At 46.3% G+C, this 18,126-nt stretch overlaps 1 protein-coding gene across 1 annotated transcript in view; it reads left to right on the forward strand.

Moving 5' to 3' along the window:
* Positions 1–18,126, forward strand: part of Irak2 (interleukin 1 receptor associated kinase 2) — a 57,031-nt gene that overhangs the window by 10,613 nt on the left and 28,292 nt on the right. The window contains exon 2 of the mRNA XM_015495017.2: positions 1,632–1,814. Coding sequence (XP_015350503.1) covers positions 1,632–1,814 — 183 coding nt within the window. The remainder of the gene's footprint in view (positions 1–1,631; positions 1,815–18,126) is intronic.

Here is an 18,126-nt window from a genome sequence, read left to right on the forward strand (position 1 = left end):
CAAAAAAAAAAAAAAACACCTATGAAGTATGTATAACTAATTAAAACAAATAAAAAAATAAAAAAGGGCTGGGGCTGTGGCTCAGTGGTAGAGCGCTTGTCTACCATTCATCAGGCATTGGGTTTTATCCCTAGCACCATATAAAAGAATTAAATAAACAAAATAAAGGTATTGCGTCCATCTACAACTAAAAATATTTAAAAATAAATAAATAAGAAACAAAACAAAAGACTCAAGTCATTAAACTTGGTGGAGTAGTGGTTTACCTTTAAAAATGCCATTTATGGGGCTGGAGTTGTGGCTCAGTGCTTTTGCTTAGCATGTATGAAGCACTGGGTTCGATCCTTAGCACCACATAAAAATAATTAAATAAAATAAAGGTTTAAAATGCCATTTATGAAGAGCTGTAACAACTTGAAAAAAGTTTATGCCATAATTTAATAAATCAGAGCAGGATTCAGAATCTGTTGGACAAAGTGTCTGGCAAAACCTATGCTTAAAAGTTACTGGGCGCAGTGGTGTGTGCCTATAATCCCAATGGCTCTGGAGGCTGAGGCAGGAGAATCACAAGTTCAAAACCAGCCTCAGTAAAAGTGAGGCATTAAGCAACTCAAAGAGACTTTGCCTCAAAATAAAATACAAAATAGGGGGGCTGGGGATGTGGCTCAAGCGGTAGCGCGCTCGCCTGGCATGCGTGTGGCCCGGGTTCGATCCTCAGCACCACATACAAACAAAGATGTTGTGCCTGCTGAAAACTAAAAAATAAATATTAAAAAATTCTCTCTCTCTCACTCTCTCTTTAAGAAAAAAAAAAAACAAAAAACAAAATAGGGCTGGTCAAGTGCCCCTGAGTTCAATCCCCAGTACCACCACCCCCCCACCACAAACAACAAACAAACAAACTACACTTAAAGCTATGCCTATATAGTTGGGGTGATTTTTGGAAAGGAAGAGAGTACCCTAGTGGCCTTGGGGAAGGTGGTGGGATGCTGTGTATCCTGCCCATCCCCTGCATGCTCCATATTTTCTTTAGTTTACAAGCATTAATTGTATGTAAAAATTGAGAAGAAGGAATGCATTATTTTTGCTATCATTGGCCAACAGTGGCTTCCTACAGATTTTGTCTGGTACTTCAGAATTTAAGGAGGCACCTACTCTCATGGTCCTGCAAGTGCAGGATGAGTCCTGATAGCCAGGGCTCCAGGGGCCTCCCTTGCCCTGCTGCCTCATGCTGACCCTGCCCAACTCTACCATGCAGTGTCTTCTGTACAGTAAATAGGATGAATGAAACTCCCTGCTGTGTGGGGTGTCCATTCTAGAAAGGAATGTGGGAGGAGTTCTGTTCCCCACTGAGGTTCCAGAGGGTGAAGTGACTGTCCCTAGCAAAGAAACTGCGTGCATTCAAGACTCCTGTCTGTGTGTCTCTCGTCCTGTGATCTTTCTTCTGCCTTGGGCAGCAGCCAGGCTGATACTTATGTGCCAGTCCCCATTGGTATTCAATAGGATCAGCGTGGAGAATGACAAGTGGGGCTGTACTCTGCATAATGGGAGTGGCTAGGTTATTGTGGGGATCCCTCAGAGGGATTGCTGCTCTGCTCCGACTTTAAGCAGAATGCTCTCTCGCCCTCCAGCCTCCAAAGTGATCCCAGACCTGACCCAGCTGCGGAAGATCAAGTCCATGGAGCGGGTGCAGGGCGTGAGCATCACCCGCGAGCTGCTCTGGTGGTGGGGCATGCGGCAGGCCACTGTCCAGCAGCTGGTGGACCTCCTGTGTCGCCTGGAGCTCTACCGTGCTGCCCAGATCGTCCTGAGCTGTGAGTAACCAGTTGGCTTCTGCAGAGTTTTGGCGTGGGCTGTATTTTCTGGTCTTAGACCTTTATAAGCACCCTCCACCTGCTGTGATCCTGGAGATAGAACCCCAAGCCTTGTCCATGCTAAGTAAGCACTTAGCCATTAGCTCAGCCTTAAAACCTTTTTAATTTTGTGATTTAAAAAAAAATTAAGAGCTGGAGATGTAGCTTAGTGGTAGAGTGCTTGCCTAGTATACGTGACGCCCTGGGTTCTATTCTTGATACTGCAAAGAGAGGAAAAAAAGAGAAGGATGGGTTATCTATTTAAAAAACAATTAAGTGAAAAAAATTTAAAGGTTTGATAGCTGTTACATAAAAATTCAAAATAAGGCATAGAATAAAAATAATTCACATTGCCCTGTTTATATTTTAAGTGGTAACCACTGTTAACAGTTTCTTGTCTATCTCTCTGTCTGGACAGCCCCTGTTAACACACTAGGGCACCCAGTACACTGTTGTACACTGATGTTTCAACCTACCCTAGATCTTGGAGACTGTTTCATGCTGACATATTTTTTTATTTGATTGTTTATGTCTTTATTTTGTGTGGTGCTGGGGATGGAACCCAGGTTTTTTGGGCATGCTAAGCAAGCCCTCTACCACTGAGCCACATCCCCAGTGCTGACATATTCTTTTTAACAGTTAGAGATTTGGGTTGTTTCTAGCTTTTTCCTCTTCTATACAGCATCATGATGCACATCTCTGGACATAAGTAACTGTGCTCTGCACACGTTTTGAGTATAGCCATAGAAGACTTTCTAGCATTGGAGTGGCTGGGTCGGAGCTTTGCGTATTTCAAGTTTCATTTGCTGTTGAGATCAGTATTACTAAATTGTTCTCCTACAATCATAGTGGAAACATATTTAGCAGCAATCATACCTCCCTGCCTGGAAGGATGGCTGTGGAATTGAAGGGTCATAATGTGATAGGTGCCTAATGTTGAGCAGAAGGCAGTAGGGATGTGGCGCCTGGTTACCTGGACCCTTCTCTGTCCCCAAGGACATCCCTTCCATGTGGGTCAGGGAGCCATTCTGAGCCCCTGGCTTGTGTCTAGTACTGTGTTTGGTTCTAGAAATACCACATAGATGACAGTTAGTCCTCTGCCCTCAGAGAGCATTGTCTTGAGAGGAGGCAGTTAATAGGAAAAGAAGTAAAAGTGGATATACCAGTTAAAGAAAGAAGCCAATAGGACAGAGTGACCAGGTAGGGGAGTCTTCTAGGACAAGTGGTCAAGGAGGTACTATCTGCTGAGATGAAACTGCAGGAGTGGAAGGGAGACAGTCACATGGAGTTGGGGTAAGAGAGCCCTGGGAGAGGGACCAATTTGTACAAAGGCCCCAAGGAGCCTGGGCTGTGGAAGGAGATGGAGCTGCCTTGTGTGGGGTTCCTGAGCTGAGGATAACCTCGCTGGACCAACACACGCAGGTTCAGCAGTTGCCTGAATGTCTCTGAGACCCTTCTGGAATCAGGGAGGGTTTCCAGAAGGAGGGGCTTAGAGCAGGGGACCGAGGGCTGGGTGCTTCGAGAGCACCAACCTCAGATAAACTGGGGGCATCTAGAGCTGCAGACCACTTGTGACTTTCAGAGTCACTATGAGCAGATCACACTGGGTGGGGAGACCAGGCAGGATAGCAGGATTGTCATTACTCTTCAGCTGCCAGGGGACTTCCCAAGACTTGGCATGCTGGGGGGACCTAGGCTTTCACACACCAAGACTTCCTGCCAGAAATGAGGACAGTCCTGCTCCAGTGGGCGTGACATTCCCGCATGAGAGACTCCAGCCAGGCTTGTTTCTGCACAGGCCTGTTATCTACAAATCTAGTCAGTGTCTCTTGCGTCAGGTCCTTTCCCAGGCTTCTGCCTGCCCTGCCTCGCCAAGCGTGCCTTCCTCAGCTTGGGAAGGTGAGCTGCCCAGCATACAGCCTGCCCACCTTCTAGAACCCACCTGAAGCCCCTCCCTGCCCTGTTCTGGGGCTTCAGACCCATGTGCTGTGGGTAGTCAGAGAGACTCAGGTGCTTTAGGATCAGTGCTGAGGCAATCATTTGCTCTCTGGTGACCCTTCCTTTCCTTGGGCCCCAGACCACACCTTTGTCCACTGAGGGAGCTGGGCTGGATGATGTGCAGAGTCCCCCTCTGGCTCCTAGTGTCTTGGCCCCCGTTAACACTGGTTACATGGTAGTGTGACCAATACCTGCCAGCTGGATTGGCTTCTCTGTGTTCCCAGAACCTGGTGTGTGGCAGATGCTGAGAAATGATCATTGACTGGATGAGCCCTAAAGTGTTTTTGAGAGAATTATTGGTAAAGTCCTATGAAATCCAAAAGAGGCAAGGAGAGGGCCATGGGCGACGGCAGGAAGAGCTGCTGGCCCACGTGTGATCAGGAGCACAGGGCTCCGGACCAGGCCAGTCTCCTTTGGGGAGGGATGCAGTGAGGCAAGGCCTGTGCAGACCCCACTGTTGCCCTGTGGAGTGGGCTGAGGTGTCCCAGGGGGAACACACTTCTTGTGTGAAGTGTGCCCCCTGGGTGAAGGCAGTTCTCTGAGGACTGAGACACAGGTCCCGGATAGGCATCCTCTTATGGATGTCAAAACCTGACTGCTGACTTATGTGAACAGACTCTTTGAGGTCAAGAAACAGCACAGGGCTGGGGATTTAGCTCAGTTGGTAGGGTGCTTGCCTTGCATGCACAAGGCCTGCAATTCCCCAGCACCACCCAGAAAAAAAAAAAGAGCACAGCATAAGATTTAGGGAAAAACACCCATGTAGCAGGACTGTGCCTCAGCAGGACACTTAAACTCACATTCAGGAGTACTTTCGAGGTGCTGGGTCCTCTGTGGAGTGCTTGGCTCCCTCTAGCAGCCTTAGAGGGTGTCAGGAGCCTTTCTCCACCCAGGAAACCAGGCTTTGCATGGCTTACAGACTCCTCCAAGGGCCACAAGATCACATCTACCTGTCTGCATCCAGAGCCCTCTGCCTAACCTGTCATTGGAGCTTCAGTGGCAGGAGTTGCTACTCAATTGTGGGCTCTCAGCCCTCCCAAAACACCAGTGATGTCCTGCCCATCTGCCTCCATTCTGTAGAACCTTCCTTACCCATGCTCTCCTGTTCTGCCTCCACTTTGCTCTCTTCTGATCCCCTCAGCTCTGCTGATTCGAGTTGCCTGAGGAAGAGGGACGAAGGCTGTTTCCAGACCCGTAGTCCCCTGGCTGTTCTGCATAGGGCATCTGGTTGTATTTTTACTATTGCTATGAGTCCTGAGGCAAGGCATTGCCCCTTTCTGTGTCTTGATTGTGGCAGTCCCGGTCACTTTCTAGAGGTAAACATTCAGGCCATTTGTGGATCATTTTAAGTTTCTATAATCCCCTTGTCACCCCCGCTCCAAAAAAAAAAAAGGTTGTTGCTCAGTTGGTAGAATGCTTCCCTCGCATGCCCAAGGTGCTGGGTTCAATCCCTAGCACCACCATTCCGCGCCCCTCCCCAGTTATAACATTGTTTAAACCTTATTGCTCAGCTGTACCTGGCAGTCTGAGAGACTGATTTCTGCCAACTTTTTTTTTTTTTGGTGGTACTGGAGATTGAATCCAGGGCCTCCTACATGCTAGGCAAGCACTCTACCACTCAGTTACATCCTCATCCCTTTGTCTCTTTTATTTTAAGGCAGACAGCTAAGTTCTTGAGGCTGGCTTTGAACTTGTGATCTTCTTGCCTCAGCCTCCTGAGCAGCTGGAATGACAGGCATAGCCATCTAGCCCACTGACCTCCACGAATTCTGATGCACTTTAAGTTTAAGGACATCTCAGATACCTGGTTCTGTGGTTTCTGACTTCACCTCAGTGGGCAGCAAGAGTGGAACTTCCTTATTCTTTACTCCCTGAAGCCTTATCTGAAGTGGAGTCAGAAAGCATGTGCTTTTACTGAGAACTCCTTGATTTTCACATCCTTTTCCTGCTGGTGTGGTTTGAGGGCCCAAAGGGAGTTGGGGGGAGTCAAATAATCACAAGGTGTTTTCTTTTTTTTTGATGTACTGAAGACTGAACCCAGGGGTGCTTTACCACTGAGCTACATCCTCAGCCCTTTTTATTTTTTAATTTTTTGAGACAGGGTCTTGCTAAGTTGCTGAGGCTGGCCTCCAGCTTGTGATCTTCCTCCCTCAGCCTCCCAAGAGGCTAGGATTACAGGCCTACATCACTGAGCCTGTTTGCTAATCACAAGCCTTTATCAGACCAGGCCTGTGGTTTCTTTGGTGATACAGTTCTCACGAAAACTAGAAGCTTCCAGTTTCTTGGTTTCTAATCACTTCTACTGTGGTTATCACAGCCAGAGATCCAGCCTAGACCTATCAGTACTGAACCCTGACACCTTTTATCTTTCCTGCACTGGCTTCTAAGCTTAGTTGCCCATCAGTCCTAATTTAAAGTACTTACCAGGCGCCTCCCTTGATGCCACTGGAACCAGTTGGATGGGAAGTGTCAAAGGACAAAAAGTATAATTTAAAGATTTACCTGGTATGAAGATGTGAGGAAAAAAAATAGTGTTACCTTAGAATAGGTAGAGAGAAGTGATGGGAGGGGAGGGGATGGGGAGATAGGAAGGATAGTAGAATGAAACAGACATTATTATTGCTGTGTGTATATATGTGACTGCATGACCAATGTGATTCTACAACCTGTATACTCAGAAAAATGAGAAATTATATCCCATCTGATTCAAATATATGATATGTCAAGGTCATTGTACTGTCATGTGTAACTAATTAAAACAAATTTAAAAAAATAAATTCCTACATAGCAAACTATTAAAAAAAAAGATTTACCTGTCTTAATTTTTAATTCTAGAGTTGTACATTGTTTATGTAATAGCGTAAATATACCAGTGAGGACAGCAGAGGAGGTTGGATTTAAAGACAAGACAAAGCTGAGCAAAAGAAATAAGGAGCTGGTGATGTAGCTCAGTGGTGAAGCATATGTTCTGCATGCATGAACTCTGGGCAGAATTTACTTTTTTCATATATGTATATATATATGAGATAGAGTTCTCACGAAAACTAGAAGCTTCCAGTCTCTTGGTTTCTAATCACTTCTACTGTGGTTATCACAGCCAAAGATAAACAATAAAGATGATTTATTTTTAGGTATATATGTTTTTTTTTTTCTTTTTAAATTTAGAGAGAGAGTTTTGCTAAGTTGCTTAGGGCCTCACTGAATTGCTGAGGCTGGCTTCAAACTCTCAATTCTTCTTCCTCAGCCTCTTGAGCTGCTGGGATTACAGGTATGTGCCATCTTGCTCAGGGTAAAGTAGCATTTTTCAGACTATGCTCTCTAGAAGAAAGATGTCTCCTGCAAACAAAAGGTTCATGTAGCTGGGCATGGTGGCACATGCCTGTAATCTCAGTGGCTCAGCAGGCTGAGGCAGGAGGATCACAAGTTCAGAGTCAGCCTTAGCAAAGGGAAGGTGCTGAACAACTCAGTGAGCCCCTGTTTCAAAATAAAAAAACAGAAAGGGTTAGGGATGTGGCTCAGGGGTTAAATGCCCCTAGGCTCAATCCCTGGTACCCCACCACCAAACAAAAACAAAAACAAAAACAAACAAACAAACAAAAACCCAACCAACCTCTTTAGCGCAAACCATCAGAACACTTATTATCTTTTAAAGAATGGAGTATTGTTCAGTTCTAGAACCCCAAATGAAGTCATTTGATATTGTTTAAGGCTGGGTACAGTAGTGTACACCTGTAATCCCAGCGACTCAGGTATGTGCAAGACCTTGGGTTTCAAACCCAGCACTGTGTACATTCACATGTGCAAAATTGTGATTTGAAAATTCACTACCATCCTGTGACTATGAGGTTCCTGATGCTTCAGGTTGCCAAAGGGACTTGGGAGGTGATCAGGTTTTTATTTGCCATCTGATATTACCCTTTTTTTTTTTTTTTTTAAAGTTTTGCAATTTTCACACAGTCTCTTGTTGGTTATGCAATCCTGACGGTTTCAAACTTGGGGTTTGACATCTCTGCCAAAGTCATTTCCTTCCTGGAGCAGGGCTCTTTTTGAGAGGGGAATTTTGGGCTACTGCTGAAATGAAACAGGAGAATGGTCCCTCTGTTTTCCAAAGAGGCTGGGCTGTTGCAAGGTCCAATAAGGGTTTCTGGGTTTGCTCTCCTGAAAGGTTCTGCACATCCACCTCTTTCTGCCCTCTTGGGAATAACAAAACAGGGATCAGATTCTGACCCCAGGGTTAATAAGTCCTTGTTACTGGAGCTGGAATTGAGTTGGGCCAAGACTCCCAGGGCAAGAACTCAGGGTCTCTGGATTCTAGGAATAACTTGTATTTAGCACGTAATGTATGTTAGCAAGCATCTTNAAAAAAAAAAAAAAAAAAAAAAAAAGATGACCCTGCTCCTGAGAGAACTTGATCAGGCTCCAGGCCTAGCTGGTGAATGTGAGGTAGCTCTAGAGCTATCTTAGAAGCTTAGGAGCAGGAATTGGGGCAGAGGTCATGGTATCTCACAGTGGCTTCCAGTGAAAGGCAGCGCTCCAGGAGCTTGAATGCCATCAAAGGAGGCGGTGCTACCAGCCTAGGAGCTGAGCCTGTGGGTGGAACTTGACAGTGGGGTCTGGCTGCGAAGGTTGGTGCTGAGAACCAGCTGTGCCTAACGTGAGGTGAACTTCTCCATATATATATGTTTATTTGTTTATTTTTATATTTAGGCAGGGTCTTGCTGAGTTGTGGAGGCTGGCCTCTCACTCATAATCCTCCTGCCTCAGCCTCCCACAAGGCTGGGATTACAGGTGTGCACCACCACGCCCACTCCATTTCTCTTGTATCCTAGAATCTGAATGAGAGAGTCAGTGCTAAACCAACAAAACACTTACCCAGGACTTACGATGAGCCAAGTAGGGACACAGCCATTAAACCACCAACCGGGTCAGCTTTTATCTGATGTGGGAGACAGATACAATAATTACACAGATGCACTTAACCAGCCATAGTGTAAGGACTCAAGGAAATGTACAGAAGGCAGTTTGGGTAGGCAGTGTTACTGCTGTTGACCGGTGACGAGTCGTTGCTTCCCCAATGTTGAAGAATAACACCAGAGAAGCACGCCGAGGCAAGGTCAGAGTAGAAATTAGAAGTTTATTAAAGGACAACAGAAAAGACTTCTCCCGGAGGAAGAAGGGGACCCAAGAGGTGGAATCCGTGGAAGTGCGGTTGTTTCCCCTTTTTATAGTTCTTTCAGTGATGGAATGTAGGTGGGAAGGCCTGAGGGGTGGGACACAGGTGGGCCAAAGAAGTAATAGGCCTAGGGATGTTGCTCAGTGGTCGAGTGCCCCTGAGTTCAATCCCTGGTACCCCACCACCAAACAAAAACAAAAACAAAAACAAACAAACAAACAAAAACCCAACCAACCTCTTTAGCGCAAACCATCAGAACACTTATTATCTTTTAAAGAATGGAGTATTGTTCAGTTCTAGAACCCCAAATGAAGTCATTTGATATTGTTTAAGGCTGGGTACAGTAGTGTACACCTGTAATCCCAGCGACTCAGGAGGCCAAGGCAGGAAGATTGCAAGTTTGAGGCCAGCCTCAACAACTTAGGAAGACCCTGTCTCAAAAAGGGCTGGGGGTGTAACTTGTCTAGTATGTGCAAGACCTTGGGTTTCAAACCCAGCACTGTGTACATTCACATGTGCAAAATTGTGATTTGAAAATTCACTACCATCCTGTGACTATGAGGTTCCTGATGCTTCAGGTTGCCAAAGGGACTTGGGAGGTGATCAGGTTTTTATTTTCCATCTGATATTACCATCTTCCTGGGACTTTTTTTTTTTTTTTTAAAGTTTTGCAATTTTCACACAGTCTCTTGTTGGTTATGCAATCCTGACGGTTTCAAACTTGGGGTTTGACATCTCTGCCAAAGTCATTTCCTTCCTGGAGCAGGGCTCTTTTTGAGAGGGGAATTTTGGGCTACTGCTGAAATGAAACAGGAGAATGGTCCCTCTGTTTTCCAAAGAGGCTGGGCTGTTGCAAGGTCCAATAAGGGTTTCTGGGTTTGCTCTCCTGAAAGGTTCTGCACATCCACCTCTTTCTGCCCTCTTGGGAATAACAAAACAGGGATCAGATTCTGACCCCAGGGTTAATAAGTCCTTGTTACTGGAGCTGGAATTGAGTTGGGCCAAGACTCCCAGGGCAAGAACTCAGGGTCTCTGGATTCTAGGAATAACTTGTATTTAGCACGTAATGTATGTTAGCAAGCATCTTTTCTTGTTATTTTTATTTTATAGATGTGGAAACTGACTGAGAGACAAAGGACCTTGCCCAAGACCACATAGGGCTGAGATGGGAAATGAGGTCTGCTTGACGTTAATCCATATTTGAGTAGGTCACTAGATGGCATGAATATTCACTTTTCCCTTCTGAAAAATGGGTACAGACATTTCCCTGTTTACTTTGCTTGTAAACCACGAAGCTACACAATAAAAGTATGGTATTGTTTTAGTTATTGCATTGAGGCTCATGACATATAACCTGACTTTTCCTCCATGTATTAGTTCTTCCATAGTTAAAAAAGGTGTTAAATGGGCTGGGGGTGTGGCTCAAGCGGTAGCGCGCTCGCCTGGCATGCGTGCGGCCCGGGTTCGATCCTCAGCACCACATACAAACAAAGATGTTGTGTCTGCCGAAAACTAAAAAATAAATATTAAAAAAAAAAAGTGTTAATCATTGATGGTTTCTTGGGAGTGTTGTGATAATGAACAGAGGTGCATGTGCAGTGCATTTAAACTGGTCCCCAAGTTTTCAGAGGGTGGGTAAGGTGAACTTCCATTTATTTATTTTGTTTTATGTTTTTTGCAGCTCTGGAGATTGACCCCAGGATCTCATGCATGCTAGGCAGGTGCTCTGCCACTGAGCCAAATGCCCAGCCTAGCTGTCATTTGGCTTCTCTGCTTGACTATGCTCCTCTGTATTGCAAGTTTTGGACATAGATTATGCATTAATCAGGACAGGCTAGATTGTGCTGCAATAATACAACCCCCAAAATCTCAGTTGTTCAACACAATTAAGATTGACCTCTTGCTCCTGTGGTTTTGTATGGGTCAGGCCACCTCCTGCTTTGTTCTGGAAGTGACAGAATCTTCACTTAAGGTCCATTGGCCAGACCAGTTTTATTCTCCTTCCTAATTGTAAGGGGGGCTTGATATGAGAGGGGAATGAGTGGGTGTTTGGTAACATTGTCTCATCCAGAGGTTATCTCTCTACGAGCTTGTGAGAAGTTCCTGCCTAACAAGGTCCCCTTGGTCTCACTCTTGCCCAGCTCTCTGACCTCATCACTACCAAATCCTTCCTCTTTCCCTTGACTCCTTCAGCTCAACCACTAGGGTCTTTATTCAGGGGGATGTGCCAAACTGTTTTCTGCCTTGGGACCTTTGCACATGTTGCTCCTGCTCCTCTGAGCACCGATTTCTCCTCACCTCTTCTGCATTCTTTCTGTGGCTGGTTTTCATCATCTTTTGGGTCTCTGATTAAATGGCACCTACTCACTGAAGTTTTCCCTGGCCACCCTATAGAGGTAGGCCTATTAGGCCACCCTCCCTTAAGCTTCTTTAATTAGATATCCCTTTTTTTTTTTTTTTTTTGTATTGCTGGATGGAATCCAGGCCCTTGCTGATGTTAGGCTGAGCTACACCCTCATCCCCTAGAGAGTTTTTATTTAATAAGCTTAATGTAGAGATTTAGTCCACTTTGATGAAGGATGCTTCCTTAGTCCCTAACAGCAAATGAATGAGGCACCTTTGTCACCTTGGCCGTGGATGAGATTCTCTGGAGAACCAGGGTGAGAGCAATCCAGGAAGACAGATCCTGCCCTCAGATTTGCCTGATTTTATGTCTCCAGGAGGTTGGAGACTGGAGATGAGGAAGGAAAGGTGCCTCATCCCTGGTATGGGCAGCTGGCCCCTGGGTTAAGCTGTGGCTGAATCCCTTTCCTTTGTTTTTGAAGGAATCCATTTCAGGCAGGAGTCAGCTTCAGAATAAAAACAAATACACAGATATTGATTGCATCACTGTCTAGTTTGAGGGTGAAGGGTGGGGGATTTCCCAAGTGTGCTCACCAGGGAAGGACTTTGTGGGCAGCTGAGCCCTGTTTTCCTCAGTGAGGAGGCCTGGATTTGCTATTGTGCTGAATGTCCCCAGGCAGCAAGTGAGGGCCCTGGGGTCAGCCAAGGCCTCAGCATGCAGAAACCTCCTTCAATCCTTTGCATGGAGGAAGGTGGGAATAAGTACAGACTGTAAGTCACTGTTCTACCTTCCACTTTCATGGAATAAAAGACAGAGCTTTGCCTCAGAGCTGTGATCTGAATTAAGTAGGCCACACTTGGGGAAAGTGCATAGAGAAAGAAGGCCTATCCAGAGTCGGTCAGGGAGGGTGTGGTAATTTTTACCTGTAGTAAATAATAATACCTTGAATCTTTCTCTTTTTTTTTTTTTTTTGGTATTGGGAATTGAACTCGGGCACTCAACCACTGAGCCACATCCCCAGCCCTATTTTCTATTTTATTTAGAGACAGGGTCTCTAAATAGTGCCTTGCTGTTGCTGAGGCTGGTTTTGAACTCAAGATTCTCCTGCCTCAGCTTCCCAAGCTGCTGGGATTACAGGCGTGCGCCTCTGTGCTCTGCTTAGTCTGTGTCTCTTGAGTACTTATTCATCTCATGGCAAGTCTCAGGTGGTGGAGGGTCCAGTTCCTCCTCTGATTGTCAGAGGAAGAAGCAGAGACTGGGAGAGACCACCTTGGGGGAGCCCAGCTGCAGAGTGCAGAACTGATGGAGTCCATGCCGAGCGAGTGCTGGGAGGCCAGTAATTGATTCACACTCATTAGACAGAATGCAGGACATTCCCAAAATACAACGGAGAGAGAAAGATAAATGCCCATCAACCAGCCCTGGTGAGTTGTGAATGGGACATACTGAAGTGCTGCTGCCCCCACCTGCTGTCTTCCTGCTGCCCCAGACTTCAGTGTCACTCTGGGTTAGATCTGCTGCCAGCCTCAGTTGTCAAAATCACCCCCATCTAATCTGATTGTCTGAGAACCAAGTTGTCAGCCTCTTCCTGCTCACAGCCACCAGTTTCCCGTTTGTCTCCATAGGCCCCCAAGCTGCCCACTCTGCTATGTGCCATGAGGCTGGCCACAAGGGCACAGGCAGGGGAGAGCAGGTCCCCGCCTCTTCTGCCACCACCTGGCTCTTGTGTCGTTTTGCCCCCTTGGCCATATCTTTGGGGTCATTCACCAAGTTGCCGCCCACCTGGATTCAGTTTCCATGAGAGCATTTAAAATGTGGAAAATTGTCTTCTATCTTCCATGCCTCCTTCAGAAGCCCTCGATGGGAGCCAGAGGTGTGTTTTAGGTAGCCATAAGGGACATTCTCATCACACTGAGCCTCTGGGTGGGGCCAGGAGGGAGGAGGGTTATCATTTATTTCAACTCCCCTGAAGAGGACAGGAAGCTGGGGGTGGGGGTTAAGAAACTTGGCCACAGGCACTCAGCTGCAGTGATGGAGGCTAAGGTGGCCCAACCCGAAACAGAAGCTTTAACCACTTACTCCTGGAGAAGAAAAAAGGCGTAGTTCTGGAAGTGTGGGGCTGTCCTGTGTGTCAGGGATGAGAACTCTAACCAGCCTGCTTCTTGGCCTTGACAGACAGGAAGCCCAGATTGAACCCTCTTTACCCCTTCTTATGAACATTTGGCTTCCTTCGCCTCATCCTGCGTTGCTGTTCTATTTTTATTTCACCAGCATCTTAGGGTGGCAGCCTGAAGGAGTGGGCATTGTATCTGCTTAGCAATCAGAGAGCAGATTTCCAGAGAACCAGGACAGAGAGGCCACATTTTCCCTGTCTTGCAGGTGTTTTTTTTTTTTTTTTGGTACCAGGGATTGAATGCAGAAGCGGTTAACCACTGAGCCCCAGCCACAGCCCTTTTCATTTTTTTTCTTTTGAGACAGGGCCTTGTTAAGTTGCTGAGACTGGCCTCTAACTTGTGATCTTCCTGCCTCAGCCTCCTGAGCCGGCTGGCCTGCAGCTTTGATTGTAGGAAATGAGGCAAAGACCTGTCCCGCCTCTTCCAATTCAGATCACATATCAGCAATTCCAGGGCAGAAATCAATATGTTTAAAATTTTTTGCTTTGTTTTCTTCTTTTGTGGTGTGGGGGATGAAACCCAGGGCCTTGTGTATGCTGAACCACACCCCAGCCCAAGTTGTCTGGTATTTATTCATTATATTTATTGTTTGCATTTAAAAGACATTTAGCCAGGCCTAGTAAGTCACACCTTCAATCCCAGCTGCTCAGGAGGCAGAGGCAGGAGGATCTCAGGTTCAATGCCAGCCTGGACAATTTAGCAAGACCTGTCTCAAAATAAGAAGGGATGGGGATGTCACTCAGTGTTAGTGTACTTTACTACCATGCATGAGGCCATGGGTTCAATTCCCCAGTATTGCCATTAAAAAAAAAAAAAAGATATCCAAATCCAGAGCACACTGAGACAGGGGTTTTAGGAAACCGAAACTTCTCACGAGTCCTGACATTGGCTGTCAGCTGATGTTGGTGCTGGGTGTGGCTCTCCAAGTGTGACTAGGTACCTCCTGTGTGGGAGGATGGCTGTCACCCCAAGGGAACCGCCAGGTTTCCTTGAAGGCTGATGCCCTGTCCCCGCCCCAACGCCCTTCTGTTACCACTGTTTATCGGTGAATAGTCCTTGCTTCCCTGAATGCTGAAGTATAACACCAGAGAAGCGTGCCGAGGCAAGTGGAGAGTGGAAAGTGGAAGCTTTATTAAAGGATAGCAGGAAAGACTTCTTCCCGAAGGAAGAAGGGGACCTGAAAGTTGGAATTCGTGGAAAGGGGAGGTCTTCCCTATTTTATATCTAAGGTCTTCTTTTGTCCTCTCACATCTATCTTTTGTTTCTCTCTATCTTGCAGTGATGGGGGATGCAGGTGGGAAGGCCAAAAGTTGGGATATGGGTGGACTGATGGAGCAGGGAGGAGTAATCTGGGCATTGGAAGGGCCTGGGGTGGTTTGATTGGCACCTCCCCATTTGCTGGGAGTTACTTCATTAACAGTTCTTTAGGGTGGGTCAGAGCCTTGGGGACATTAAGATTTCAATTTCCCCAGGTGTTGTTCTGGTTTCTTGGACTCCATTCTCCACATTAGACCCAATTTACCTAACTACACTAACTACCTGTCTTTAAATCTGGCATCACTTCCGTGTGATCCAGAGTGCCACTGTGTGTCACTGAGAAAAGAAAAAAAGAGACAGAAGAGCTGGACTCTCCCTAGGATGAAAACAGAGAAAGAAGCTTCCTATATTCCACGTGGTTGGAGCCCTCAGGGGTCACCAAATGGGCTGGTGGTTTTGATGTTCCTACCAACTATGACTTGACAAAGCAAAGATTTGTACTGAATGAACAAAGATGTCATCGGGGGTGGGGCACTGAGGATAAGTGAGGCCAGATGGCCTCCTTCCCCCAGTGGAAACTAAGGCTCATACAGACAGGGCCAGCTGCCTCATCTGCTGTGGCCAGGGCTGTGCCCAGTGCAGATGGGACCCTTGGGGAGTGTCACACACTGTGGGCCTGGCCTCTGTAGGTCACTGTTGGGGACCCTTCCCCAGCCAGCACAAGGGAGCCACTTCTGCCCTTGGGCTTCACACATGAGGTAACAAGGATGCCACCAATGTGGCGATTGGAGGAACATGGCATTTCCACCCGACGTGGTTCTGTGGAAGGAAGGTAATAGGAGAGAGGCAGTGTCCCTGGCCAGAGAGCCTAGGCTGGGGAATAAGAAGCCTTGGAATGGCATGAAGTGGCCCTTCCTCCACACCCTGGGAGCGGGCAGCTCTGTCCCAGACCTGCTCTTGAGTCACTGTTCTCTTGTAATTGTTCTAATTGTTCTTTGCTGCTGTTGTGTACCACGACCCATTGTTCTCTTCCTGCCTGCGCCTGCTGAAGGCAGGATACCATGGGGGCAGGACACCATGGGGCCAGGTGGCTGCCGGGAAGGAGCTGCTGCTAGAGTCCCTCTGCAATGTGAGAGGACCCTGGGGGGAGGGATGACATCCTGTTGGGGAGGTGCCTTCCTGACTCAGGGCCTTCTCCTGTCTGCATCCATCCATCCATCCATCCATCCAGGTCTGGTCTCATAACTTCCATGAGTCTGTTTCCTTACCTCAGACTTCCAGGGTGTTAGGGGGAGGAAGGGTACTTGGAGTGAGAAATAGAACATCCGTGGGGAGGTAAAAGCACAAGTTAGTCAGTTGAATCAGTGGAGGGCTGGCTCATGGGCTCACATGCTTAGGAATTGGGCCAGTGGTGTCCCCAGGGCAGGCTGCTCACTAGGGTGTGGAAGATCCATCTAGTCATTATTTGAACTCACTTGCTCACTCATTTTTTTTCTTAGCGAATATTCTTTATTTTGCAAATAATGAATGATCATTGTTGAAAAATTCTGTGATATGAATAAACCAAAAGGAAAAAATAAACAATATAAAATCCCTGCCACTCTCTCCACCCTGCAATGATCACTGTCACCCATATTTTGATGTGATTCTTCAGGTTCCTTTTCTCCTTCTCTCTTTTATGTATCTGTTTATTTATTTTTATTTAGTTACTGGGTATTGAACCCAGGGCCTTGCATATGCTAGGAAAGTGCTCTCTACCACTGAATCACATCCCCAACCCTTTTTATTTGTTTATTTTTAGGCAGGGTCTTGCTGAGTTGTGGAGGCTGGCCTCTCACTTATAATCCTGCTGCCTCAGCCTCCCAAGTGGCTGGGATTACAGATGTGCACTACCATGCCTACTCCTTTTCTCTTTATATATATAGACTTCTTCTATACTTTTACACGTATTTTACACCAGGCTATTAACATATGATATATGCTCTTCTGTTGCTTACTCTTTTTATTCAACAGTATGTTCTTAGCACCTTTTCATGTCAATGGATAAAGTCATACATCTTTTAATTTATTATTATCCTTATTCCAGAGTTCAGTTAACTAAAGCCCATATGCCAAATCTGGCCTGCCTTTTGTTTGTATAGATAAAGTTTTATTGGAACACTGATGAATTAACATAGTGTCCCTGTTTATGTTGCTATGATGGCAGAGGTAACCAGTTGCAGGAGAAACCATTGGAGGCCCACAGAGCTTCTAGTATGTTCTGGCTGGTGCTTGTCAGCTCTTGCCCTATTTTTTGTAACTGATCTGGTGAGTTTCCTTCCTATCTCTGTGACTGTGTCAGCACGCCCTCACAGCATCTTTGGGGTTTCTCAAATCCATGTCAATGGGAAGTGATTGCTCTTGAGGAGCAGAGGACTTCTGCAGCCAGCCCAGCCTGCCTCTGGCTGTGTGATCATGGGCAAATCACTGACCTGCCCAGGCCTCAGTTTCCCCATATTTAACAGAGATGAAACACAAAGATGTAAGGATTTAACTTCTCTGACACTGGACCTGGACCTGGCTTGGTGGGTCCTCTGTTGTGCTGATGAGTAGCATGTCTACAAACTGGGGAAGGGTACTTGTGTTGCATGGCTTATGGAGGGAAGCTGTAGGACAACAAGAACTTTTATGCCCCTGAGTATAAGGAGCAACTTAGAGGGACAGGTTTTTATTTTTTATCTTTTTTTTTTTAGTGCTGGGCCGGAACTTAGGGCCTTGTGCATGCTAGGCAACTGCTCCACCACTGAGCTGCATCCTCAGCCTGGGAATGGGTATCTTTTTTTTTTTTTTAAAGAGAGAGAGAGAGAGAGAGAGAGAAAATATCTTAATATTTATTTTTTAGTTCTTGGCAGACACAACATCTTTGTTTTTTGTATGTGATGCTGAGGATGGAACCCAGGCTGCACGCATGCCAGGCAAGTGCGCTACCGCTTGAGCCACATCCCCAGCCCAAATCTTTATTTTATTTTTATGTGGTGCTGAGGATCGAACCCAGTGCCTCACACATGTTAGGCAAACGCTCTACCACTGAGCTACAACTGCAGCCCTGGGATTGGGTATCTTTAACTTGCACATGTGCTCACGGGAAATGGATGGTGTTTAAAGCCCTTTCACACTTGTGTTCTCATTTCCTTCTTACATCAGTCCTGCAAGGGAGGCAAGTGGATGTTATTATTATCAAGATCTCTATTTTATAGGTAAGGAAACAGGCTCAGAGATGGAAAGTCACATGTCTGAGGTTACACAGCTGGCAGGGTCAGAAAACAGGCGTGTGTAACACAGAATGTC

This window comes from Marmota marmota, unplaced genomic scaffold (genome assembly GCF_001458135.2).
Source record: "Marmota marmota marmota unplaced genomic scaffold, marMar, whole genome shotgun sequence".
NCBI classification, from domain to species: Eukaryota; Metazoa; Chordata; class Mammalia; order Rodentia; family Sciuridae; genus Marmota; species Marmota marmota.